The sequence below is a fragment of the Athene noctua genome, chromosome 5 (assembly GCF_965140245.1).
Source record: "Athene noctua chromosome 5, bAthNoc1.hap1.1, whole genome shotgun sequence".
NCBI classification, from domain to species: domain Eukaryota; kingdom Metazoa; phylum Chordata; class Aves; order Strigiformes; family Strigidae; genus Athene; species Athene noctua.
The window spans coordinates 30008730-30035594 of record NC_134041.1 but is presented as its reverse complement, the minus strand read 5'-3'; the positions used below and the strand labels follow the sequence as shown (position 1 = coordinate 30035594).

The window sequence follows — 26865 nt, the reverse complement described above, 5'->3', positions numbered from 1 at the left end:
GGAAGTCACGGGCTAGAAACACACAGGACTTTCACTTGCCCTGGTGCACGCTCAGCATCAGATACCATTTTGAGATCTTAGTCTGATTTGACTGAAATTGGACAGTGGGTCAATAGCTTAATATGTCCAAGGACATTTGGACAAGACACACCTGCAGTGTAACCACAAATTCTCCTCTCTGGGAAGCCAGCTAAGAAGGAGGGAAGGAAGGAGCAACATCCACAGAAGCTACACAGGCTTTGTCACAGGAAAGGCAAACTCTAAGGCTATGCTGATCTAGCCAACCAACAACTCCTTTTGCAACTGTCCATCAGGTACTTAAAATAAGGACTGCAAGCCAAATTTACTCACCCTAATACGGTATTACATCCCCCTGGTGACCACAGGAACACATAAGAGTCAGATAAAGTTTCTCATCTCCACAGAAATAAAAGTTGTTGAATTTGAGGCCTGAAGGGTTTTTCCTGATTGTCTGATCAGATTTTCCACCTGGCCAGCAGGATCTCCAGTACAGCATCCACCAGGGAAAAACACACATAAATTCCTACAGTGGTCTTTAAACTCCTGGAGAGGCTACAGGTCCCCATCAGAAAGGATCCCACCAGCTGCAGGGTCTGTGGCTGCCCCAGGCAATTGAAGGCAAGTGTCTCCTACTTTAAAAAAAAAAATAAAAAATCTGCATTTCCCTAGCTGCAGGAGTTGCCCAGTCACTGGATTTTCTCACACTTTTTCTGTGTCAAAGAGCCTTCTTCCATCTTTACACATGCAGTTACAGGTATGGACATAGCAAGCTGTGACACCCAGGGAAACAAGCATCCTGCAGGTCACAAAACCTGGGACCATCAGAGGCAAAAAAGGTGCCAGCCAGCCAGGCAGCAGCCCCACTCCAAGCACAACCTGGATTTCTCCCTCCCTAGTCCCCAAACGACCTGGCCTAACCCCACTTTGCTTGGGAGAGCTGACAAGATTGCAGCCGGAGGTGGCATGGCCACAGGCCAAGTTACATGAGTACTAATAAAAGAGACTTTGTGGAGGAGCCAAGCTAGTTCTTGTCCCCAACCAACTGTGCCAGAGAGTGCTCAGAGAGAGAGGACAGCCAGCACAGCATCTTTCCTTGCCCTGGGAGCTGGCCTCTGGATGAAATGCATCCTTCTGGGGAATAAAAAACATATTTTGAAGCCCCTTCCTTGCTCTTGTAGCCCAGGCTGTGAAGGCAAATCCATCTGCCCCAGTGCACATCTCCTGCTTTAGATGCCTAAGGGTGACTCATCTGAATGTTTTCCCTGCTACTCTACAAACTCATATGCAACACTTTAGAATATGACTGTCCTTTTTTCATCACAAATCATGTACCTATTACCACTTTGTGAATGTACATTCTCAGACAAATTCAATAGTGTTATTCAGACATTTAAGAGCAAAGTAACAGTTATACACATCAAAGACATGTACCTTATTTCTAACCCAAATACCCATAAAATTAACTTAAGGCATATGTAACAGTTATCTGAATGCAAAAAAAAAACCCAAATACATGGAATTTTTTGCTGTTATGCTCAAAATGAAGCCCAGAATTTCCGAGCTAAAGGAAGTCTGAATACAGTAAGTTCTAGACATGCTGACCAGCAGCAGCCATATCACCTTAACTTTGCCCTCCAGCAACACAGTGCAAGAACAATGAATGCAACAGGCTGACACCCTAGTGCAGACACTGCCCTTTTCCACTGTCCTGATGTCCTTCTCCATGGTGCCAGTGCAGGCAAGACCATGAACAATTTAATAGCTATTTTAAAGGGGGAGGGAGGGGGAAGCAGGAAAGACCATGAACATATTGTAGGCCTGAAGGGGATGCAGGTTGCCTGCATTGGCTTTGTGGTGAGGACCCCAAGGCAGTGGGAAGCTGTCATAGACACCCTCCATCAATAGTCACCATGGTGTATCCTGCTTCATCCCTCTCAAAGCCTGACTGTCCTCTCACAGCCCACCAGCCCTGAAGCTGTCTGATCAGAGCAGCAGCTGCCTCTCAACCAGGCTGAAATCCCTCTCCGCAGACCCAGCAACCCAAGGAGAGGCAGCCCTCACACCACCCGCAGGTCCCCAACACCACCAAGCTGACTCAGGGGCATGGAAGCCCTCTGGCTTTGAGGGGAGTGCAGATGTGAGTGGTAACCTGCAGGTCTATAGCATCCGGGGAGCATAAGACAGGCCAGAACAGCTGTTTTAAAGCAGCCCAAACAAAACCTAGCCAATGTTTTTGCATCTCTGTCAGAAGTTCACCTGCAGAAAACACCTCTGTTTTTCTAAACCGAGTTAAAAACATGTTAAAACACCAGTTAAATATACTTTTAAAAGAAAGTGAAAGTCCCAGTATACTGAACTGTTGGCGGGCTGGAAAACAGTCCCTTCACCTTTATTGGTGGAGCAGAAATACCTCTGTTCCTACTACCAATTTCTTCTCCTAGAAATCTCCCAAATGCTCTGCTGAGTGCTGTGACCCCTGACTCTACAGGGATCTGTGCCTGGTTCCTATGAAGATCAGTTTGAATGTCACTTTCACTTCCTTGTAAATTTGTAATACTCAACAAATTAAACACAAATAATACTCCTATTGTTTCACTCTTATTGCAGCAATAGGAGAGAGTTTGGCTTGTCTTTGCTTGTTCCTTAAAAACACCAGTGATAGATAGATTCTTCCAACGAGTCGTCTCTTTTCTGCAGAAACTGCCTAAAAAGGTATTTTGGAAAGTCAAGCGCTTGTGAAACTTGGGGATGACTTGATGCAATACCAATTACTTTTCTGGAGTTGGAGAATTACCAGAGGTGAGCATCTGGTGCAAGAGGGAGGAAAAAAAATAGATAGCGGGAACATCCCATGTGCAATTCAATGGCTGCATTTACCTCTCCTCTAGCATAGAAGTAACAGGTTGATGTATACAGCCTGGGGGCCTCCAGAGGCATTTACCCACCCTGAAAGGCTGGAAACAACTTGCAGAGTTTTCCAGAGATACTAAGACTTTGCACATCCATAAACAACAATGCACTTTAACTTCCCTGGAGCAGCATCAATATTTTGTCAGCAGCCGATACACAGCCCCTCACAGCCAAGCACTCCAACTTGCCCGCTCCCTGCCTCGATTGGGGAGCACCCTCCAGCTCCTCAAGCCATCCCCCTTACACATCCCCCAGGTTAGGACAAGAGGAATAACTTCAGATAAAAATAATGAGCAAGCCGCAGTAACTGCAAAGCCCATTTCCCAAGAGCAGTGCTGGCTTCTGCAACTGGGGCTCGATCCCGGCTGGTGTGCGTGGGGGTGTCGCAGCTCACAGCCCTGCAGACACAGCCCTTCGCAGCCCGCTCTCTTGCTGTACAGCCTCATTTGGCTAATCTGAAACAGCTTCACACGATTATGGTGGTATCTGTGTCACAAGGACAGAAGAGCCACTGGGCAAGGAAAGAGCCCTCATCAGATTTTCTTGGGGGCTGTTTTATGTTTTAGAAGTAATTTTTTCCTCCAGGAACTTAAGAAAAACGCAACTGGAAAGATACTTACTTGGTTTGATCCTATCCTTTCAGTGAATATATTCAGTCCATCACGTGCAAACACATACATGCATCTTTCCAATGCCATATACTGAACTTCAGAGCAAAGAGTCACTGTTTGACTCAAGCCTGCATAATTTCAGGCAGCTCGGTTTAGCTGTGCTTAAGTTCACAGCACGCATAATCACAGGACAGCTTCAATCACACGCACACAGGCACCATAGGCTACAGCCACATACGAGGTAGGTTAAACATGTTTTTAAATTCCCTCTACCCCACCCCCATACTCCTGCTGTGGGATCAGTTCCTCCACCTAACCCAGAAGGCACAGATTGCAAACGCCAGTAAAATACTTACTGCCAAAGCCCGCAGGAAACTTAATGAAGTGAGGATAATTTCCATACATGTTTAATCTTCAGTTCATCTCTTGCCTTTCTAAACACAACTGCCTCCTCTAACTTCAAAGCTGCCCGGAGTGCAGCGCAGCCCGTCGGGGTCGGGACATGGCTCTGCAGGAGCAGGAGCTCTTGGAGGGTGCTGGGGCAGCTGCCTCCTCCCGTGGCCTCATCCTCACTTCACGCCGGCAGCAGCTGCTCGCCGGGATGAGACATGCTCTTGTTCTCCGCCGCTCAGGGCTGGCTCCCGTGCTCAGCTGTCTCAGATCCCTGCAAATTCACGGCAGACCGTCCTGGTAGCATAATCACCCGGATAAGACGCCAATCAATGCGTGATGGCTCCGGTATAGATCAGAAATTGGGAGGAGGCGGGGAGGTTAAGTTGTTTCAGGGAGGAGCATCGTGGGGAAGGAGGGGGGTGCTTTGCTTTTCCACCAGTGAAGACTCGATGCAGTTTATTAGTTATAGTAGCCCCAGCCATGTGGAAGCATTTTCCAGACATGGGAAGGACCACCCCTTGCCCAGAAGGACTGGTGCCCTGATGATGGGCTGGCAGACAGACAGGACAGGAGCACCCACACAACCATCCCAGTGCTTTGGGGTTAGGGCTGTGCGGGACAGGGAGCTTCGGGCTCCCATCCCACACCAAGCCTTGCTTCAGCTGTGCTGGCACCAAGTCATGGCCCCTGCGGTGCTGGGCCGCGGGCAGCCCTAGGAAACGCAGCCAGGGCTGAGGAGCATCAGGACCTTTCTGGGGCTACTGGAGCTGCAGACTCAACTCCCCTCCCCAGCCCCATCCAAAGGAGTCCAAAAACTGCATGAACCACCAAAAAAAGCATAATTAGCCAGTTGCTAAAGTTGTATGGGATAAGAAGAGGTGGGGACATGGGACAGAGCCCAGGGGGTTCTGTAACAGTCAGTAAAGCATTCACAGCCATAGCAGCAGAATGCAGTAGGCTGCACAGACAGTCCCATAGATATATCCACAACTTCAGTTTAATGCCCACCTACCCTGACAATGAAGTACTGCAGAAAATAGGTAGAAATAAGCAGAAACAAGCTGCCAGTTGCCAGATCGGGGCAAAGCTACATGCAGTCTCCAGCACTGCCTCCTCCAGTGACTGGTACTGTGAAGGGGGGGGATCAGTCCCAGTTCCCTGCCTGGCAAGCTCCCTACCCAGCTCCAACAATTCTGAAGAAAGGCAAGGATGCAGGCAATAGCACAGCCCACTGTTTCTGGCTTCTGATCTGGGTGACCTCGGATGAAGTCACCTCAAAGGAATGGAGAAGGGAGGAATTTTGCCAGAGGTTGTAAAGTGAGCAGGGACCAAGGTCTGCACTGACTTACGGGTGTGTTGCAGGAGGAGGTGGGTTGCAGCCCTGCCTTTGGCACCAGTCATGTTGCAGAGAAAGGGGGAACAGGTCTAGCAAGGGGCTCTGCTTTCCCAGGGAAACCACAAACCACCCCCACATACAGGACGGGGAGCATGCCATGCAAGCAGCAAGACAAAAAGAGGCAAGAACAGTAAATTATGATGTTTGGAACCCTTCAAGTGCCTGCTGGCTTTTGGACCCCTCCAGGTCACCCAAGGGCCATGCTGCCCTTTGGCACTAAGCATGCTACAAGGGGAAGGCATGCAATATGCCAGCACAGAGCTGTTCACAGCATCCAGCTGCAGCTCTGGCGGATGCTGACTGAGGTGCTGTCAGTCCCAAGGTATTGTGTCTGCAGAAGGAAAGGTTACCCTTGTTAGTTCTGTTTCTTCCCTTCCTCTCAGACATTGCCATACCCATTTCTGTCTAGCCAAATGGTTTAAGCAAGGGAAGGGGGTTTTTTTCCTCCCTCATATTAATAACTTCTAAATTATTTTTAAAAGGTGATTTGGCTTCCTCCCATTTCCGCTCTGCATCTCTGTGCGAGGACCTGGTAATGTGCAATATCAGGGGGATATCACAACACAGACGCACAGCTCTTTATGGGTAGAAGGTACACCAGATCAACTCCAGGACTTGGAGTTTACCTGTGAATGGGAACCTAACATATGGGAGTGCATCTTCACGTAGCAGAACAAACGGATAATCAGACTGCTGTCAGGAGCAAGGAGGTTAGCAGGCAATAGTATCAGCATTCTGCATAGCCCATTAGCTGTAGTCCAGGTATTTATGTACTGTTTCTTCTCACAGTTGGGAAAAAAAAAAAAAAAATCAGTATTCAGAGTAGGTTCTACTGAGGCAAAAAACCAAGTAACTGCAGTCTTGCGAGGGGAATATAAACAGAAGAGATCGCTCTCGTATTTTCTATCTGGCCACCTTTCACATCTCATTTGGTTTATTGCACAAACATTAATGGCACTGCAGAACTGTTTCAGAGGAAGAGAGGCAGCCGAGCAGCATGCTTACGCACCCTGCTTGCAGGCCACAAGTTTTGAGTTCTGGAGAAGGGAGACTAGTGGGTCTGATAACCAGCACAAAAGCATAACACAGCAGCATCTCACTGTGTGGTGCTACGTCCTGTCCCTCTCCCTGTTCAGCTGAGCTTGTGTCCTCCCCTGTCATCACCCCAACATACGAGAACACCCTCAGCAAGCGTCCTCAGCAAGGGCCAGTCCTCCTCTAAGCTACATGCAGGTTCAGAAGCCATAAGCACAGCTCCCATTTCAGTGGGTGCTGCCCCACACTCACCTGGCCGTGCTCGCACACACCCATGGGCCCCTCCAAAACTGTCTCCACCCTGCACTAATCCAAGTAGCATCAGGTCACTGGCAACCATAGGGATTTCCAACCTGTAGGCAAAGTATGCTATTTAAGGGTAATGCTGGATTTGCCTCTGGTGCTGTCATTTGACAGTCACACTGGGGATCTTTGTCAGGGGCAGGAGGCAAGAGGCAGGCACAGGGCAGAGATGCCCCAAGGCCCTGCAGGCACAGACGCAGAGTGCTGTGGAAGAACTGGCTGCAAGGTGGCTTGTTTCAATCTTCGGATAGAAAATTGGATTTCTCAGCAGGGCAAGTTTTTTTCCTCTGTGACAAGACTGGAAGAAATATTTTTCAATCAAAAACCCTGACAAACAATCTGCTTCCCAAAGAGTGATTTTCACATGCACACACACCCTCAATAAGATCCAAGACTTCCACAGAAGAGCGAGACACGCAGCTTGCCAGAGGGATGTTTCTTGGATCCGGTGTCAGTGGAAAGCTCTGGCACGATGGGAAGCCTGCCTGTCCAGCAGACAGACACCACCCAGAGACCTTTCCCATCATCTGTCCATCACCCTGCAGAGATGCACTGGGGCCATCTACTCCCAGTCCCCAACTGCCCACCAGCACTCAGAATTGAGCCATTGCTTCAAGACAAATCCACTCTTGCACAAGTTTTGCTTCCACCTGATTGAGTCACACCCCGCTGCCATCCCCTCAGCCTGGCTTGTCCCTTGCCCTCAGGGACAGGAACAGGGCTGTGCCCTCACCAAGCAGTCATGGGGCAGAGCAGGGGCAGAGCTGGCTGCGTGGCCAGTTCAGCCCCAGCAGCACTGGGACAGGGAGATGTGAGCAACGAAGCGGCTTTGTGTTTTAAGCACCAACCGTGCTGAGATTTAGTAGTGTCATTAATTCTTACTGGCCACACGGGATCTCGGCAGCTGTAATTCCATGCTAATGAAGTTTTAGTGGGGAATTATTTGTATTGATCTGCCCAGAGCAAAGAGCCTGATTTTAGTCCAGCTCTGCCAGCACCCTCTTCACCAACCCTCTTTTCTTTCTTCCAGCTTAGAAGAAAGCAGAGAGGAAAGAAGACAAAACAGCTCTGAGCTCCTTAAAAACGTTGGCAGTCCCAAGCAGTAAGTGGATTACCTTATTGATTTTTAGCAGATCTGGGTTAGTGAGTGCTTAGTGCTGCAGAACACACGCACACACTGAGCTCCAAGGAAACCCCTCCAGGCCCTTTACTCAGGCCAAGCAAGCATCAGGCAATTAATTTAGGGGAACACCATGGGTTTTGGGGTGTGGAGAAGCTCCAGCCCCTGTACCCAAATCAGTCTGTGGCAGACTCTCTTAAGTACTGCAAGATCTTACAGAGGCAGCACCTCAATTTCTACTAGAAATAGGACAAGTCACTGCTTCAAATTATTAAATGCTTTTTATTCCACCCCCTCTTTATTATGTAAAAGAAGAAGACATTATAACCGCCACTGTTATTTTAGGAAGGAAAAACATTGCCATGACACGCCCAGATGGGACTCGGTGCTGCCGACTGCCATCCATAAGCCACATCTTGGGGCCATCAAACAGAGCAAGACTCCGGACAAAGTGGTGCTGAACCAAGCCAACTGAGATGCTAACGTTGTGTTGGGGTCCCCAACTCCCTCATGTCCCAATTAGCTTTCCAAGGCCATTGTACTGCAGCAAATATTTCAGCAGTCAAGCATTTCAGCGTCTTAAAGACCTCCCAGTACTACTCCACCAAGCCTTTTGAGATGCTGGTCTCTGGAGTCAGACCCTAAACATGTGAGGGCCTAAAGCAGAATAATCTTATCCCACCCTGCCCCAGAACCAGGAAAGCTAGAGATGAAATATGGTCCCTTTTCCTTGCACACTGGATTGAACCAGGAAAATCCCAGACATTCCCAAGAATCCCATCAGTCCTCACTCCCACCTCTATTTAAAGGCAGAGGCATTCTAGGGTCATGCATGTGGCAACAGCATATGCAAATAAAAAGATTGCAGCTCTCATAATGCTAGAGCTGCACATACATCTTCCTCCTGACACACTGCTTCGGAGCTACAGAGTCCCAGAGAAAGCCCACTGCTCACAGGGTGCTGGCATTAGAGCTGGGGCTCCCTTCATATGGCTAGGGAGGACACACAGACATGCTCAGGGCCAAACAGGAAGCCAGTGGCAGAGCAGGGACTTGAAACTGGGTTTCTCCAAGCTAACTGATGGACTGACCCAACCTTATCTATCTGCTGTACTGGTTGGCATTGTCCTGGGACAGACAACAGTCACCAAAAGCAAGGTGCCCACTATGATTCCCTGGAGATGGTGAGGAAGGGAGCTACTTCATCAGCCCTTCCTCACCCAGACCTGCCCTTTCTCACCGCTGTCTCTTGTAAAGCAATAACCACAGGCACCAAGCTAATGAAATTAGCCCCAGAGCTCCACCAGGCTAATGCAATTACCACCAGCAGCACAATCAAACAGCAGCACCACAAAACACACCTGCAGTAACACAGCCTGCCCTGTCCTTCTCCCCAGGCCTTTCCCATCTTTCCCTGAACCCCACGGTTGCCACCCAATGTGGGTCCCCCCCCAGGGTCTGGAGGGCATGGGCCACCATCCCCAGTGCCAGGCTGTTCCAGAGAGGGCACTGCCTACCTTCCAGCAAGCAATGTCCAATGCAGCCAAGAGCAACCTCTGAGGGCAGATAATTCCCAGCTTGTTTAAACCCTAGGAGACCTTCAATTACCAGCACTGTAATGAGGCCCTCGACACTAATCAGCAGTGTCACCGAATCCTCTTATGCCTGCCTAAGCACCTCCAGCAGCTTTGCTGGTTGGAGGGCCCAGCTGCCCACTCCTCCAGGGAATTACCTCCCCAGGCGGGCACCAGTGGTGGCACAAGCACATTTTAACACAGATGCAGGTGAGACGCTCCCAGTCACTGGTCCCAGATGACAGGATGACACAGACATACCTGAGCAAGGCCGCTGTCCAGCCCAGAGGGCATCTGGGACCAGGCCCACACTGGAGATGCACTGGAGTGGACAAACTGCAGAATTACTAGAGGAGATATTTTAATGCTAACGCTCCCTATTAGGATGCAAAGGGCAGGTTTACATCCACCCATTTCTGAATATGAAGTGTGATCTATTCTCTGGGATGCTCCAAGAAACTTTTCAGCCACTAACTGCAGATGGCAGGTGACCCCATCTCGCTCCGCTCCTCTGCACTGGCACTCATTCACAGGGCGACAGGCAGCTCCCTCCGCACATCCGTTCTGACTCACGCTTTCTGCTCCAACAATGCACTTTTTAATATCATGCGAGGAGCAAAAACAACAGGTCCAGTATAATGCTGAGATATCCTGAGGCAGAAAATCCATTCGGAGCCCAGCTAGAGAGAGTCAAGTCAATTAGACACTTTCTGGGGCATCAAGCTGCCAACAATCCCAGCCTTTGTAACAGCAAAGAATCACTGCCTATGTGCTTCCCAGCGACTCCCCCTTGCCAGAGCAGAAAGGTCAGCACTGGTAGCGTCATGGAAAAGCATGCAGCAAAGTATTCCTAGGAAGGTAGAACCAAAAAAATAGCCATTTGGACCCTCTGGAAAATAATTTTTTGTTGAAAGCATCCATTGCTCTGGGTTGGGTTTTCAGGGGAATAAGCAAGCCCATAATAGAGGAGATTTGTACTACACCACATAGAGGTTTGGGCATGCATTGTATTGAGAAGCAATGGTTGGGTCAACAGGGTTTGGGAACTCATGGTTCCCTGTCTGCTTTCAGACAAGCCACTCCACCTTTAAACTTTGCTGGAATAAAAATCATAGAGACAAAAAAGGAACCGCAATAGTGCAACGCATCCCTTTGCCCTTCAAGGTAAGCACCTGGTTTCTCTTGTCAGTGATGTAAGGCAGAAAGCTGGGCTGAAAAAACAGGACTCTGGGTTGGGTGAGCACTGAATTAAGCCAGGATTTATATGGGCAAGTGCTAAAGTCACTCAGATCCAAAGGCAGGTCTCTGACCAAAAGGGCCTCACATCCAGAGGAGATTTTGGTGGGAAACTAAGTCCACTTTGACATATCATCTGGTGTTCAGTGTTGTGGTAAGGCATTAGCTGTCTTTTTCTACCTGCCAAGCCACAGAAATGTGGCACTCAGATCACAGCTAACCCTTGCAGGAGGTTAAAACCTTCACGGGAACAAAAGCACAGACACCAATATGATGGTTGCTACTTGTTCAACTTATTAGCTGCGCAATTGCCTTATATATGCTCCTTAAAGGGATCCACCTTAAGCATGGCTGTGTTTTGGTAACGTTCTTCTTTGGCATGTTTGATTGGTTCCCTATTCTTCCCGTACATCACGAGGTCTTCTGAGCACCTCTCCCTACAGTTCAGCAAATGGCTTCAAAGGACAGGTGAAGAAAAAGTTCACTTGACACCTCCTTGATACCACCCTGCAAGCAAACTTTCCAATCTGAGTGTCAGGGACCTACAGGTTGTCATTTAAATGCAAGCCCCTCTTTAACCCTGCCGTACACATGATGTGAAGCTGGGATTTCTGCAAAATGCCTGAAAACAACTAGATTACCTTCCTTCAAAGAAAACTACACCCTGAAGACCAATATTTCTTCATCTCCTAAAAAAATGTTCTCAGAGAAACCTTAGAGGACACAGCCCACGCAACTGCCTGCAATTTTGCCATTTTCCCACAACAGCCATTTCTCAGAGGAAATATTTCAAGAGAAAATGGTTCTTTGACCAGGTTAACCCTGCATTATTGCTTGTAGGGACAGGGACTCTAAAAAAAATCCCTCAGGAACAAAAAAACCTAGATTTCGGGGCCTCTCTGACTACCCAGAAAGTAACTACCTAAGTGAAACTTGGTCCCTCCACCTATCTCTGCAGAACTGCCAGAAAACTTCCAAAAAGCCTTTTCTTTTTTTTTTTTTTCGTGGATCCCACTCCATTCTTCATTCTCTTTCACTGGAAAACCTGGATTTTTGTGGGCAGACTATAGTCCCCTCTTTGGCAAGGGCCTGCGCTGAGTGGCACACAGCTGACAGAGGACAGCCCAGCCACCCAATTTGTTGCATTTGTTGATGGCCACCAGAGCTCAGCACAGGGTGGGGGAGGTCTTGTCACAGCACTGCCCTGCACAAGGCTACAAGGGCTCCCACCTGCATCCCCCACGGCAGATGCCACAGCCTCCTCTGCAGCTGGGGGCTTACCTTGCTACTCTCACTCTGTGCATCCCCACGTTCATGCTTTTACATTTCCTCTTGCTTCAGCAAGTGCAAAACTCCAGAGACAACATGTCAATCTCCATCACATCCAGCTGCCTCAGATGGTCTATTTATACCAGACAGGCAAATGTGGGTATCTTGGAGTTCAAGGTAACAAGGGTTATTTCTGCTCTGAGTAGCTCTTTTCTCAGGGGAGGAAGGCTTGCAGGCATCCAAGAGGAACAGCTTCACATTAGAGGGTAGCACCAATACTTTCATGGCTGAGGGCACAATAGCCAACACCAGCCACCATTCGGTCTGGTCCTCAAGGTCCCAGTTACAGCAGCTAGGCCCCAAAAACCTGGAAGGGTGATATCTTTCATAAGACACCTCATCCCAGTTCCCTCTGTATCCTGTCATGGGAAAGGGGAGATCAGCATATACCTTTGGATTTCTAATCCATGCTCTCTCCAAGCTTCAAGCTTGCTCACTCCGAGTTTCTTCACTGAGCGCTGCCTGGATGAGGTGCAAGCATCTGACTGCACACTGTCACATTAATGCTGTAGATGGGGCTCCAGCTTTCACTGAATCACTCCTCTCTCTCCTGCGCTTTTATGTCTACAATAAGATCTGCTCTCTGGCAGCCACTGTGTCTGATCCATGATAAAGCCTGCCTTATCAAGTTGGACCATTACCATCATTTAAAAAGATCTGAAGAAGGCGGCGTTTACATCAGATTAGCACTTTGCGTCACATGACCACAGAGCTTTTGATGTGGACCAAGGGCCCAAAAGCCACATCACCAAGGCACAGCTTCAGTCAGCACTTCTCAGCTAGCTGTCTTCGTAGTTCAGTCCCTGCTCCAGTCAATGAGGCATTTTCTATAAGCCATGGTGAGATGGTGAAGCTGCTGCCCCTTTCTTAGGATGTTTGCAGCTCCTCAGGAGCCAAGCAGCTCACCTGGATCCCACTTCACTTCTGCAGATGTCACTGGCTCATTAACCCTTTTTCATTAGACTTAGCCTGTCCATTGGGTCTCCTGAGAGCAGGGAAGGAAATCAAATACTGCTAAAACCCAAGTGTGTCTGCATGAAAGGGAGAGGCAGGTTTCTCAGTGCTTTGCCGTCTCCTCTAATGCATAAAGATCTCATCTGTTTCTGTAATGACATGATCTTCCTGGGGATGGCTCTCCTGAGCTCCACTGAGTTTCAAGCAAGTCTTGGAACAAGTTTAATTGCTCCAAATACTCTGATCCAGCAACCTTGGCCTAGCACTATTAGCACAGCAACTCTGCACACTGCAACCCCCAAGCTCACACCTGTAACATCTCCAAGTCACCAGGGGAAAAACCCCACAAAATAAACCAGACCGCATCTTTGTCCAGAGACACACCCTGTTTGAGACTATGCTGCAGAGACATGCCTATACAGCCTCTCCACAAATACTGCATCCAGAGACACAGCCTGGGCATGACAATTGGATGAAATGAAGCACAACCAGCTCTTGTGGCCCAAGCACAAGGCACAAAATGCATTTAAGATGCACTGAAGCCCAAAGATGCCCTTCATTAATCAGCAGTAAAAAAAGATGGGAGAAGTGGGATACAAAGACCTCACTTTAGCCCTCACTGTCGCTGCCTCTGGTGGCTCAGGCAACTCCACTCTTGACAGATAATCTGGGTCTGTCCCCTAAAGCTACACAGACTTCCACTTCAAAAAAAACAGGGAGGAAACAGGTTCATTTTGTGATCATGTCTTTATAGATCCAACAAATATCAGTTCATGACTCTGCCAGCCTGGTCTGTTTGACATTCAGGGGACTGAGCCATCTCTTTGCCTTGTCCAGGCAGATACACACATCCCTCATCTGTTCTAGGGGCTGTCCTTGCCCTGGGACTCACCTTGCAGTGGCAGCTGAAAGGAAAAAAAAAAAACACAACACAAAACTCAGCCAAAATGTTCTCCCATGAGATTGGTTCCTCTTAATGTTTTCCCTGCAGAAACTGTTCAAAACCCTTCTCCTCCCTGTGTAGCCAAGGGGCAGGTAAGGAGCCAGCTACAGTGAGCATCCCTCTCCTCATCAATGCCCTCCATTGCCTTTCAAACATACCCTCCTTTGAAAAGCCACATGCTCCCCTGTACCAAATAGAAAATCCACTGGTATCTAAAGCCATGGGAACATGACAAAATTCCCTGTGCCCCAAAGAAAGGAACAGCCCTGGATCAAGACAAGCACAGACCACACCACACAGAGTCAAGATAGCACAGGAGCGAGAAGCAAGCACATGAAGAATTTGCAGGGATGTGGAATGAAGTTTGCTGGCACTGTCAAATACCTGCTTGCTGTCCCCCAACCTCTTCCCAGTAGAAAGAGAGAGAAAGAAGTCAGCACCTGCTCACAGTCACATGTTTTGGCCCTGTTCTTTTGAGCCTCTGAGCAGAAGGAGGAACCTCTGCACAGCAAAAGCAGAGAAGGAACCTGGGGTGCACAGCAATGCATGCTCAAGTACAGATACTGCTCTAATGTGCACTGACTTCAGTCACCTTATTAAAGCAAGCCCTGAAGATCCCAGAGCAGCTTCTCCAAACAGACAGCTGTCTCCTCTGCTAGCCAGACATATCCCAGTTGCAAAATCTGGAACCCAATCCCTTTCCTGGTCTTAAGCTTTCCAGACCAGCAGCACAGCCCCAAAGGCTAATCTATACCAGTAAATTCACGAGCCCCACGGTATGGTCCCAGGGTCTCAGCTGACACCAATGGATGCAGCTCTCTGACAGACAAAACCATCCCACCTGCAGTATCCAAGAGCTGCCCATGTGCCTCTTTTTGGCTGGAAACTAAGCTATCAGTGTAGGTTGGCTCCCAGGATCCCAAGCAAGCAGATCCAAAATCAGCATCTCTTTCAGGTCTCTCCACTTCTGGTCCTCTAGGAAAATCAACTTTCCTGTGCATTCCCATCACCTCCAGGCAAGAATCTCCCAAAACGCCCCCCATCATCTGTAACCCTGCCTGGAGAAGAGCCTTTCTGATGTCTCTGCTGAGCACCTTGCACAGTCCTTCCCTTGGAGCAGCCCCATTCTTGGCCTTTGTAACAAGTCAGCAATAAGAAAAAGGTCATTTATGTCCATCACCATAGTATGTGGCAGTGAACAGGGTCAAGGCAAGGGCCAGTCAGTGCTCTGCAGGGATGTCTATCTGTGCAGATATCACTACAGATTTTGGGGACAGCCAGTCCTGGACCTGCACAGTTATCACTGATGGAAGATGACAAACAGTGCAGGGCAGAGGCTGCTAGGAAGTACCTGCTGAAGGAAGGACACTTGACCACACTCTGCTCCTACCTCCCCTGTAAGCATCCACCATGTGCAAGATGGACCTTTGGCCTGGATCCATCTTGCTGCTTTTTGCACCCACAGGATGCTCTCACCTAGTCCACACAGGACTGGCCTACCCTAAATCCAAGTCCTGGCCTACACACAGAGGATAAATATATATATATATTTAAAATCACAGAGCCAGGTTCAAATCTCAGCATCACTTTTTTGGCCTGATGAGGAAGGCAGCTCAGATGCAAGGATGCTTGATACAAGATGTGATCATCCCCTGCCATGCCAGGCTCTAAAGGGCACTTGGTTCGCCAGCCACCTGCCCCATCCCCAGCCAAGCAAGCACAGCCACCCTGAGGCACCTGCAGCCCTGTGCGTGCAGCCAGAGACGGATGTCTCCCCGGCCAGCACATCAGCCCTCCCCACGCACTGACTCTCTGCATGAGCTATCTGTCAGAGGCCGGGATCATTGCCCAGCACAGAAACAGGGCTGAGCTTTTCCCAGCTCCCTCCACACTTTGGGTCATCAGGGCTCAGACCCACATGTGCGATGTGGAGGCCAGGCTGGCCAGGGCTGTCCCTGAGTGGGACAGCAGTTTTGCGTGTCGAGCACCCAAGGTGCTGGTGCAACCGTGGAGGAGGCAGTGTTGCCCAGGTCGTGACATTCTGGGGGACAGGTCTGCAAAAGCACCCCTTTCTCCCTCAGCAGGGCTCAGTGCCCTGTTGCCCTGCTCAGAGTATGTGGAGTGGGAAATACTCTATGCTTTCCTATGAGGACAGGCTGAGAGAGTTGAGGTTGTCCAGCCTGGAGAAGAGAAGGTTCCGGGGAGACCTTATAGCAGCCTTCCAGTACTTAAAGGGGGCTACAGGAAAGCTGGGGAGGGACTCTTGATCAGGGGCTGTAGGGATAGGATGAGGGGTAACTATTTTAAACTTGAAAGAGTGTAGATTTAGATTAGATATGAGGAAGAAGTTCTTTACTGTGAGGATGGTGAGACACTGGATGAGGTTTCCCAGAGCAGCTGTGGCTGCCCCCTCCCTGGCAGTGTTCAAGGCCAGGTTGGACGGGGCTTTGGGCAACCTGGGCTAGTGGAAGGTGTCCCTGCCCATGGCAGGGGGGTGGAACTAGATGAGCTTTAAGGTCCTTCCAACCCAAACCATTCTATGATTTACCTACTCTAGGGTCACTCTTTGCTTCTGTGGCCATATATCCCTAAGAAAACCCACCCTAATGGATGTGACAAGCCCAGCCTGCCTGCAAGCTGCCATCCCTCAAATGTAACCCCATTGCCTGGCTTGAAAACCTTCCCTAAGTGCCCTGCTGTGCCCTCCTCTACCCTCCTCCCCTTGTGTATGCCTTTAACAGTTTGCTGGATTACCCATTGCAACTAAAATAACAAAGCTACAAAAGAAGAGGGCAAACAAACGTGATATTCTGCAGCAATTAGAGCTAAACAGGGGAAAGGGGAGCGGGGAATGAATGGACAATGGGGAGGGGGGCAGGGACACGGCAGCCCAGGCCCAGGAAGCTGGGCACAAACCGTCCTCGGGAGGCCAGGTCAGAGCCAGGGAGCAGCAAGCTGCATGTAAGGAAATGCAGGGAGATAAAAAGGGTTGTTTAAACAAGCAACAGGCAGTCCCCATGGGGCAGCTTCATCACAAATTGTCCAGGAAAGACGGGCTCCTGCTATCCCCTCACACCGAGTCGTTTCAGGTGGCAGGGGGATGCTGGCAAGCTTCGGTGGGGTCAGTTTAGAAAGGAAGGAATCCATTAATCACCCTGATAATTACTGCCACATATGGATTTGCACAATTACACTCCCTTAATTGGTTATTACAGGCAAGCCAGACTGATTGGGCAGAACGGCTGGGCTTTAACCCCTTCACTGCCCCCAGGGCCAGCCAGACACTGAGACAGCCTTCCTCCCAAAACACGGCTGTATACTCCTGTAACCTTGCTGGCTCCTATGCCAAGGACCAGCAGACATGGACCCCAGAACCCAGCCCAAGGCATCTTTGCTCTGATGCCTTCCTTTCAGCTGGGGATCCCAAGGAGATGGGCCCAAGGGGAAGGAATGAGCTTGCACCTCAAAACAGCCAAACTCCCCAGCCAATTTCATCTGCTCTGGGTTTGCAGCAGACTCACCACACACTCCCCAGGGTGCTGAGGGACTGCACACTCAGATCTTGTTTGTTTTTAGGAGACCCAGATTTCTTGTGCACTTCGACTTTGTGCCCTCAAGCCCAGCAGGGTTGGTGCCAACAAGAGGAGAATCCACCCCCAAGTCTCGCTCAGTCTCTGAACACAGCTTCTCCAACTGGATTTGCAGTGTACTGCTCCACTTCCTCAAAGCACTGAAAACAGAGGCTTTACTCTAGTAATAAATATGTATATACAACCACAGTAATATAAGCTATGCCAAAAAGTACAGATAAAGCCCTTGTAAAACTCCAGACAGCATAGGACTTCTGCCAGTTGGGTGTGGAGGCAGTCTGGTCTCCCCACACCGCAGCCATCACTTCCAACACCCCTCACAGGTAACAGACCATCCAAGAACTGGCCCCAAAATGTCATGTTCAGGATCCAATAATGTTTCTGTAGAAAGCTCAGAAGAGGCAAGCCAAGGCAAGAGCAATTTCTGCCAGAATCATGTCATAAACAAATTCCTGTTAAAAAGCCATAACAGGAAAGCAAACAAGAGTGTTGCAGAAAACCCACAGGGCAGCAGGGTCCGTCCGAGAAGAGAGCTACTCTCAACAGCCACTGACACCAAGGACAGAGCAGGCATTAGCATCCTTGCACATCAGGGCCACCATGCTGCGGCTTGGCTTTTTCAGGCTCATGCCTATGCAGTGCTCCTCCACAGGAGAGAGCACAGAGAAACCTACACATCACCCAGATAGAGAAGACCTTACACATTGTCGATTGCAGGACACAGCAATGCACCGCTACACCACACTGTGCACCCTCACCCTGGCACATTCAGTTTTTCTCTAATTTGTTGCATTATTGCAATTTCCCAGAGATTTCCTCTCTGCCCTCATTGTCACATGTATGGGTGAGCCTTGAGATAGCACCCTGCGGCTTCCATCCTCTCCCTTTCCCTAGGGTAATCCAGCACCCCTGTCCAGAGAGGCAGCACTTGCTTAGCAGTACAATATTGCTCAGCACAAGCAAGGGACTTATGGGCAGAGAAGGGCAGAACCAGGAATCACATGAGGCACGTGGTGAGGACTTTCAGGTCAACTTCTAAATCACCCCAGCAAGCTACTGCATCAGGGACAAGAAGAGAAACCAAGCAGGATCACATCAAGAGAAGAAAAAATCTAACTCTAAATCACCCCCTAGCTTCATCCTCTGGGTAAAAAAAGGCCTTAGGAAGCCTGCCTTGGATTTTCAGCTGAAGTAGATCAAGAGGAGACTCAAAACACCTGCAACACCCACCCACCTACCCACTCCTTCCCCTACTGCTATCACTGCAGTAATGCCTGCTACAACATTCTAGATCTAGCCTAGGAGAAGCCTCGTTCTCATCAACTAATTAAAGGGCTTTTACTGTCCCCTCTCTGCTTCAAGGAGTAGGGCCAGCAATAAAAGTCTTCTCCCTAGAAGGTCACTGGGGTTACGTGGAAGTTGTAGTAGGATTTGCTCCTGTTGTTTCAGTCACCTGTGATTTCCCAGCTCCCTGACTTCAATAGAGAAATTTCTTTCTCAAGCAAAAGCCAGCTCCAAGCTCACTGTCTGAAGGGGACCATCTCATCCATTGTAAAGGCATCATTCCTCAGCTTCCTGTGAGTGTTTTCAGGCATACCTGAACTTGTCTTTGAAGAAGAGAAAGGCAGGCTAGCCCTGCACCCATGAAAGGTTGCTGATCCCTCGTGTAAACCAATTGCCTCTGCAGAGTTCGGAATGACTCTTCAGAGCTGTCAAAGGGAAGATCAGGCAGAACCTGCAACTGTGCTTAAAAAGGTCAGCTGGGAAAAGTCAGGATGGGAAGGATGCTTGCTTTATTGACAGATGCAGAGTGGAAGGGGCTAACCTGTGAGTATCTGCAAGCTGGTTTTGGCAGCACACGCTAGAGTTCAACTCTGGGCTTTGCTGGCTGCAGCTGGTGACAAATCCTGTGTGGATCACGTCCAAACAACAGCATCTGAGGAGTAAGCTTGAAACTGCGACTGGGGATGAGCACCAGGCAGAGCTCATTCTGGGGCATGAGAATAGACTAGCGGGATAGATGCTTTTATGGCATTTGTGACCCAGATCACCTTTTTAGATCTTTAAGACTAGAACATCATTTTCTCTCTGTCCTTCACTTACATGCATGCCTATTTGTCTAGGTTTCTGTAGGAAACAGAGCTGTGAGCATCCAGGTGTTTGCTAGCAGTTTCTCATGTAAAAAGTGTATCACCCCAGTAAAAAGCCAGGGAATCTTCCAAACTGATGGAGTTTGACCCAAACTTCCCTTACCCTGAGAGCACTTTAGAGTCCAGGTATGTTGAAGTGTTGGAGTACTTGTAAAAGTAAATAAACAGAATTTTTTAAAAATTACAATTCCTCAGTAATTATAACATGGGTTCTGCCAACACAGAAATGTACCAAGGATGTCTTACAGTTGTGCATCGCCTTCCCATTTGTGTGGCACTACAGAAATTCTCCTAGAATTGCACAAGGTTTACACAGGGAGCTGTACATCAGCACTACCATCAGGCACAAGCCTAAGTGGCCTTTCGAAAATACTTTCGTGTTCCTGTCCAGCTCTCAGTCCTGCCTTTTGCCAAAGTCCCCTTCCCCTTAGCCTGGCTCAGAGTATGATTTAAACCACAGATTCTTTCTGTGCCTCACAGATAGTCTGAGCTCAGGTCACAAGAGGGATTTGCCAGTCACTTGCCATGCTCAGAGCTGGTACCAGCTCAGTGAGTCCTGGACACCAGCAAGTACACCTTTGGAGCAGACATTAGCAATAGTAGGTGATAACAGGCCCTGCTGTGTCCCACAGGCTGCCAACACACACTTAGGGACAGAGATAGCCATTGTCTGTGCAGCCAAGGGAAGGGAGGTAGAGACAAAGTGGGAGCAACTTCACTGCAAGCTCAAGCCAGAGCCGGCAAATTCCTACCCACTGTCTGCTACCTTGATGTCTCAGCATGCTGCCTGCCCGTTTGCACTCAGGGAACATGTCCTGGCCTTCGGGGAGCAACCCCTGCCCTCTCTGTGGTCCCTCCAGCCCTCTGATCTGCCCAAGACAGGTGGGTTTTGATTCCCAGGGTTCGGCCCCTGGTGCAAAGGTTACTTTGCTTCTCACTATATCAGTTCCAGCATTGTGCCACCGGTTTAACTGGAACCAGGAATCAGACAAACAGTTTATCTGCTGATGCTAATTAAACTTGATATGGATATGTGACATATTTACTAAGAAAGCAGCAAGGGAAGTTGCTAGTTTGAATTTTATGTGGCTCAGAAATATATAAAGGCAAGTAAATATATTCCTTTTGGTCAGAATATTGTTATACATATACTGCAAAGTGGTCATACACAGCAGATGTAGTGAAACACATTGGAACAGGTCAAAACACAGACCAGGTTCAAAGGGGTCTGAAATGAATTAGACCATTATGGCATTTTCCCAGTGAAATTGTCTCTCTCTGTACATATTTAATATTTGACAAAATCAATATTTATCCAGAGAGAGTTTCAGGTTTTGGAGAAACATCACTTTGTTAAAAGCATTACTCTCGTGGAAAATTCTTGACTAGCTTTACATGTAACTTCCACCTGTCCTTTAACATTTATGAGCTGATTCCCAGAACTCCTTTAGTATAAGTCATTGCAGTCCTCGTTTGTAAGTACAGTATCCCCTTCCACACCCTGAACACTTTTCTTTCCCTCCATTGCAGGAGGAAAGCACAGACTGACAGAAAACAGGTATGGAAGAGATCTGGCAAACTCATCTCACCCATCTTCCTGCCCCAAATCAAACCAGAGACCTTCGGAGACAGAGACTTCCTTCCCCAGCCCATCTGTCCCATCACATCTCCACCACTCCTGTTAAATAGCTTTTCCCAGTGTCTAAACTGAGCCTTTCCTCCTGCATTGAAGAGTGCAGCACAGTGCTACGAGGGTTTCTTTCCAAAACCTGTGCCTGAATTAAACTCCCACAAAGGCTCCGTTCAGTCGGCACCGATTGCTGTAGGAGCAGCATGCCCGCGAGGCTGGGCAAACCCCATGGCTCTTGGCAATGGTCACAGTGGTGTCCCGCCACCCCTCCACACAGCTGCCCAACCCACAGCTGAGCCCACGCCGCTGATGAGCACAGCCAATTCGTGTGGGGTCAGGGCAAGGACTTACAGAAGTGAGGGAAGGAGCCTGTTTCCAGGGAATAAGGAGCCTGCGTGCCCGGCTGCATTTCCAACCTGTGTCCTGTCTCTTCAGTGGACTCAACCATGAAGGGAGGTTTGGGATCAGCTCTCTCGGCTGCGCTGGGCTGTTGGAGAAAGAAAGGATTGTTTACATATTACAGAGCAGCATCCTCACAATCTGTCCTAAGTTACAAATTTACCTCCCAGACCTTGACCGGGCCTGGGGTTTCCTGTGTTTGCTCTTTGGGCTCCTGTCTCTTTGGAAAGCTGGAGATGTTGCAATGTTGGGGGGAGGGCTGGCTGCACGGGCTGCCCAGGAAAGGCCCTGCAATGCAACGGAGCTGGTCCAAAGCAGCTCTGCTGAGAAAGTGTCTCCTGGAAGCATTTTCTTTTCTAACCCCAGTTCCTAAAGGAATGAAACCAAGCAAACAACTGCCATCCTGTCTGAGCATTTGTCTCAGTTCAGCTTTCCTCCTTCTCTCTGCCAGTTGGTCTTTTTCTCTCATCTGCAAGTCTACCCATTCTATCTGATAACAAACTTTGCCATTGAGAAAGTGGTAGTGTTAGCCACACCACCACTGGACTCCAGTGGAGACCAGGTGTAGCTGGCTTTCGCCTCACTGAAGCTGTCTGAAGCCTGTGGGGGCAGGTGACAAGGGAGCAATGTCCTGTATGCATTCCTGGGCAGCTCCTTGCAGGTGACCTGGACAGACCCTTGTCTCCAGGAGGCTTTCAGCAGACGACTGGCCTGTGCTGTGACCAGATTTTCTTGTGCTTGAAGTTAGAGCCCCTGGCTTTGTCCCTGAGCTTGCTTATCTGTTACACTCTCAAACCATACATGGGTGTCTGCCTGCATCTTCCCTCTGTGTTTGGATTTTGCCAGTCCTGATGGAGAAGAGCTACAAGCAAACAACATTCCGCTCCCCTGTCTACACTCATAATCTCAGGATCTCATCTCCTCTGTGCTCTCCTCCAGGCTGTGTCAACATTGCCGGGGTTGTGGAGGGCAGAATTGCTCTGACTTCGCTGTCCCATCCCGTACACTGTGTGCCGCCCTGCTCAGCACAACCCCACAAAGAATATTCCTCTGGGATGTGACTCAGATTGCTAGTGGGTTTGTTTTAACCACCTCCCTCTCCTAGTTTTCTCCATACTTATAGCAACAAAACATGTGGGTCCCAGAGTGAAGAGTGATCTCAAGACTTCCCCTTCCAGAGACTCAGAAATTGAAGCCTCTTACATTGCTGTAATCCCCTCAGATCAGCAGACAAAGCATTGCTAAAACCAAGGTGGGCTACACAGCTCCTTCCACATCAGTGCCAACCACTGGGACATCTCCTGCAGGAGAAACATCTGCAGGGAGTCCAGGCAGGCAGACCTAGCAAGGGCACTGAATTGCTGTTTTGACTTTGCTTGCACTTTCAGGAAATTATTAATCTGAAATTGCAACAAATTCCCCAAATTCAAGTTTTCATGGAGCTGAAACCCTGCAAGGTAGTCTGGATTGGAGCCAGGAGGTGAAAAAAGAGACATGGAAAGATAAGATACCCTGTGGAAACAGCTCTGGACCTCTTAAGCAGCCATAGAAATCCAGCATGTTCTGTCAGCTGTATCTTCTCCCCACAAGCATTCCCCCTCTTACATCCTTGCACTTCTGTGGGTAAGATGGATCCAAACTCCTTTTTTTTGTTTGATTTTACCCAGGAAGGGCTGTCCAGCCATCAGATCACTAATCAGGGACTTCATATCTTCTTGAACCTACCACTGAGCTTCCAGATCCACTCAGGTTTGCCTCCTCCATTCCCACAGCAAGATTTCTGTGCCCCGAGTTGAGGTGCTTGGATACTTCTTGCTATCCCTTTCCCTTTCTCAGACCTCACATAGCACAGCAGCTGCCAGAGCATGAAATCACTCCAGAAACGGATCTCCAGTGTTAGGTGACACGTCTTTAAATACATGATAGGAGCCAGAAGAAAGGCTATGAAACACTGCTCTTTCAAAACCTTAAACCTATGCTCAGAACACTTGGCGTGGCTGTGAGCAGAAGTAGCAGGACATGAACTCTGCAAGCACACAAGGGAGCTGAATCAATGTCCTGTTGATACAGCCTAGCAAAATAAACTAATGATGGACAGGACTGCAGGTTTTCATATGTGAGGGAAGGATTTACAGTGATACCAAAGGAATTATTTCAGCCCCACAGTGACAATACCCACCCGCTTCCTTATTATATTTTATTGATCTTGCCCTAAATACATGTGGCTGGAGGAAATGATGCATAAATTACTAACGAGTTAATTTCTTGCTCCGACACAAACTCACAACAGTCCTTTGAAGGGGAACCAGGAAAGACAATGTGTGAAAGGATAAAGGCAATGAGACAAGCTTGGATGTAATAATCCCATGTGAATGATTATTGCTGCAACTAATGTAATCTAATAATGAAGAATTTACGCCAGATGTCCCCCAGAATATGCCAGGCAGACTCGGGATTCAGCAGTGGATCTATTTCTAAGGAAACCTTGTTAGGAAGAAAAAAAATGCTGTTGTCTGTTGGTCAAATGAAAGGCTGTAGACCTTTATAGTTGGAGTAACAAAAGCATGCCTTGCAAAGCTTCCTGGGAGCGTGTTCATTAGGCCTGATTGACAATTTGTTTTCAGGTGAAGTTTAAGATGTTGGGTCTGGCCTATAAAGCCCCTAACAGTCTAGGAGCAGCCCATTTCAGAAGGTGCCCCTTACCCCAAGCCAGAGCTGTCACCAAGATTTCCTCTGTGTCTCCCTGGGGCCGAGAGGGAGCTGCAGGGAGGGCAATGTTCAGGGTAGGTGAATGAAGAGTGGAGAATCACCTCCTTTTATTTATTTTGAACTTGCTCCCCTTCAGCTCCCACCAGGATATCATAGTCCATAGCTCCATCCCCATCCTGGGGCATGACACACCCCATACACCCCCTTCCTTCTCACAAGCTGCAGCCTATGAGGCCACCACGTAGTAGGAAAAAGGAAAATAGAGAGCTCTGCACCAGAGGACTATCATGGGTGTACCCAGGCTTCTGCAAAATGAGATCGTTTTCAGGTCAGTTCATGCCATTTAGATGCCCATTTTGCAGCAGGCATGTTGACACAGGCCTGGTGGAGCACTGCTGGCCATCCAGGTCTTCATGAAGTCCTGAACCAGACCAAATTTGTTGCCCAAAGAACAGAACAGAGTTGGGATGATTCGTTATTTCAGCACTGAACAAATGCTCTTCTAGCCCAGGTGTGAGTACCAATGGGCACTGGTTTCCATGGCATGTTAGGCCATCAGCCAGACCGGAGACCTGACATCAACACTTCCTCTTCATTCAAAAACCCACATAAACTAAGCGTAAAAACAGGCACAAACCACTCTTTTTGCTCCCTCTCCTTGCCTCTGCTGCTTATTCATCACCTCTTGGAAGGTATTTTATACAGCCATTCCAAACACCTATTCTGGTCATGCTTTGGGGTTTGAACTGCTCTTCATAATTCCTCATTAACCACTGTTATTTAAGTAGCTCTGATGGGAAGAAGGGGGAAGGGAAGCTTTAGCAAGATCCAGATCCACTAAAACACAAACCACTACATTCAACTTGAAAGATTTGCTTAAGCCCCATTAACTTAATTGGGACTTAACATCTTGTTCATTCGTTGTTTTTGCAGAAGACCCAGAGATCTCCACAGTGAACCTGTGTGACTCCAGTACTGAGTCATGGGGACTGTGCGAACATGGTTTGATTGTGTCAAAATTGCAGCCGCGGTGCTTCTCCCATGATCCTCCTTTGTCAGCTAGTTTGATAGCGTAGGCTGCTTGTCTATGTTGAAATCTCTTTCACGGAGGCTCTTTGATCTGAGCCTGTGTGCTGCTGTTTTGTTCTAACAGGCACACAGCTGCTCCAGAGGACTTTGCAAACAATAATACAAACATAGCTGCACTTAGGACTTGCAAACCCTGATTTTAGCCACTTTATATGTTAGACGTCACCATGCCTAGAAAAGACTTACAAACAGGACCAAAGATCAGGCCTAATTTTAGTAAGCCTTTGGGCTCTGCATCCCCTGATTGTGCTTGCTTTGATGAAACATGATCATAGGATGAAAGAAAGCAAAAACCCAGCTGGCACCTGCTGGGAGGGCAGGGAGAGAGAATCTGGCAGACAGGAGGTTCCTACAGAGATTGCCAACACTACTACACGTCTGTTTTGCTTTTTGGGCAGCATGGTGAATCCAAAGGTGATAAACATTTGGCTTGGCTGGCCAGACAAGATGTGGCCACATCAGATACTGCACTGTCCCTCCTCGCTCGCTAGCATCTCTGCACCTCTCAAGGCAGCTCCTTCTGCCATGCTTCAAGTCTCCAGCCCCCGAGCTTCAGAGAGGATACAGGCTCTGCTGGAGTGAAACACGTATGTGGGAATAGCTGCTCCCTTACAAAGAGCAGGCTGACCGGCTGGGCTGCTCTATACCAGACATATGGACAACTGATTTAAAATTTCAGTTTGCAGCACAACACAAGGATTGTTGTCAGAGGACATCCTTGAATGTCAGGAAACTGAGGTATCTGTAGTATTTTTAGGACAGCAGCTTTATTTAAAATTCAGTGCCATGGAATGTTTAACTCAACTGGGAGTGACTTTGTTCTCCAAATACTTTCAGTGAGGAAGAATAACTCTGAAGTGAGAAAAACTTGCTGTTGTCTGAACATCAAAAAAGGTTAGTAAAGATTCTTGACTACCCTTTCTCTCAGTCTGATGACCTGAAGAAAGGACTACAGTCCAGTTGTGCTCTGTAACAAAAGAGTATTTAAAGTGTTCTCTTTTCACCGGTCAGGACGCAATTTCTTTCTATAAATATCTAGTGGTTTTACTGCACCATTGAACATGCAGGTGAGCTGGCTCAATACATTAATCAGCCGACCACCTGCAGCCTGAATGACTCATTGCCCCTGCAGCAGCAATCAGCAAGTAACATCCTCTGATGGAGGACAGACAGACAAGTCAAACCACTGGGGTATAATAACCCCTGTTAGCTTTCAAAACCCATTCCTCACTCCCACTCTCTCTCCAGAGAAGTGTACAGCACCTCTTCGGAGGGGTGGGCTGTACAACTATGCATGAGGACCTGCACCTTGGGCCCACCAGCTGGATTTTAGGGAGGTGGTCTGGCCTGCTGGGCCCCTTCTGGGAAGGAAGGGGCTGCTGATAACATTACCGTGTCTGCACTCTATCACAGGGACCGGTGCTTGCCTGCACCGGAAATAACATGCTAAGCAAACATGCAGACCTTAGTGGA

The 26865-nt window shown here is 48.6% G+C and overlaps 1 protein-coding gene across 2 annotated transcripts in view; it reads right to left on the bottom strand.

Annotated features, from left to right (window-relative positions):
• Positions 1–21643, bottom strand: part of RXRG (retinoid X receptor gamma) — a 39032-nt gene extending 17389 nt beyond the window's left edge. The window contains exon 1 of one of the 2 annotated variants that reach the window (XM_074906887.1): positions 21547–21643. In XM_074906887.1, coding sequence (XP_074762988.1) covers positions 21547–21643 — 97 coding nt within the window. Of the gene's footprint in view, positions 1–3898; positions 4276–21546 lie in introns of those variants that run through there. The other variant, XM_074906888.1, reaches the window with a different exon arrangement.
• Between the last annotated feature and the right edge of the window lie 5222 nt (positions 21644–26865).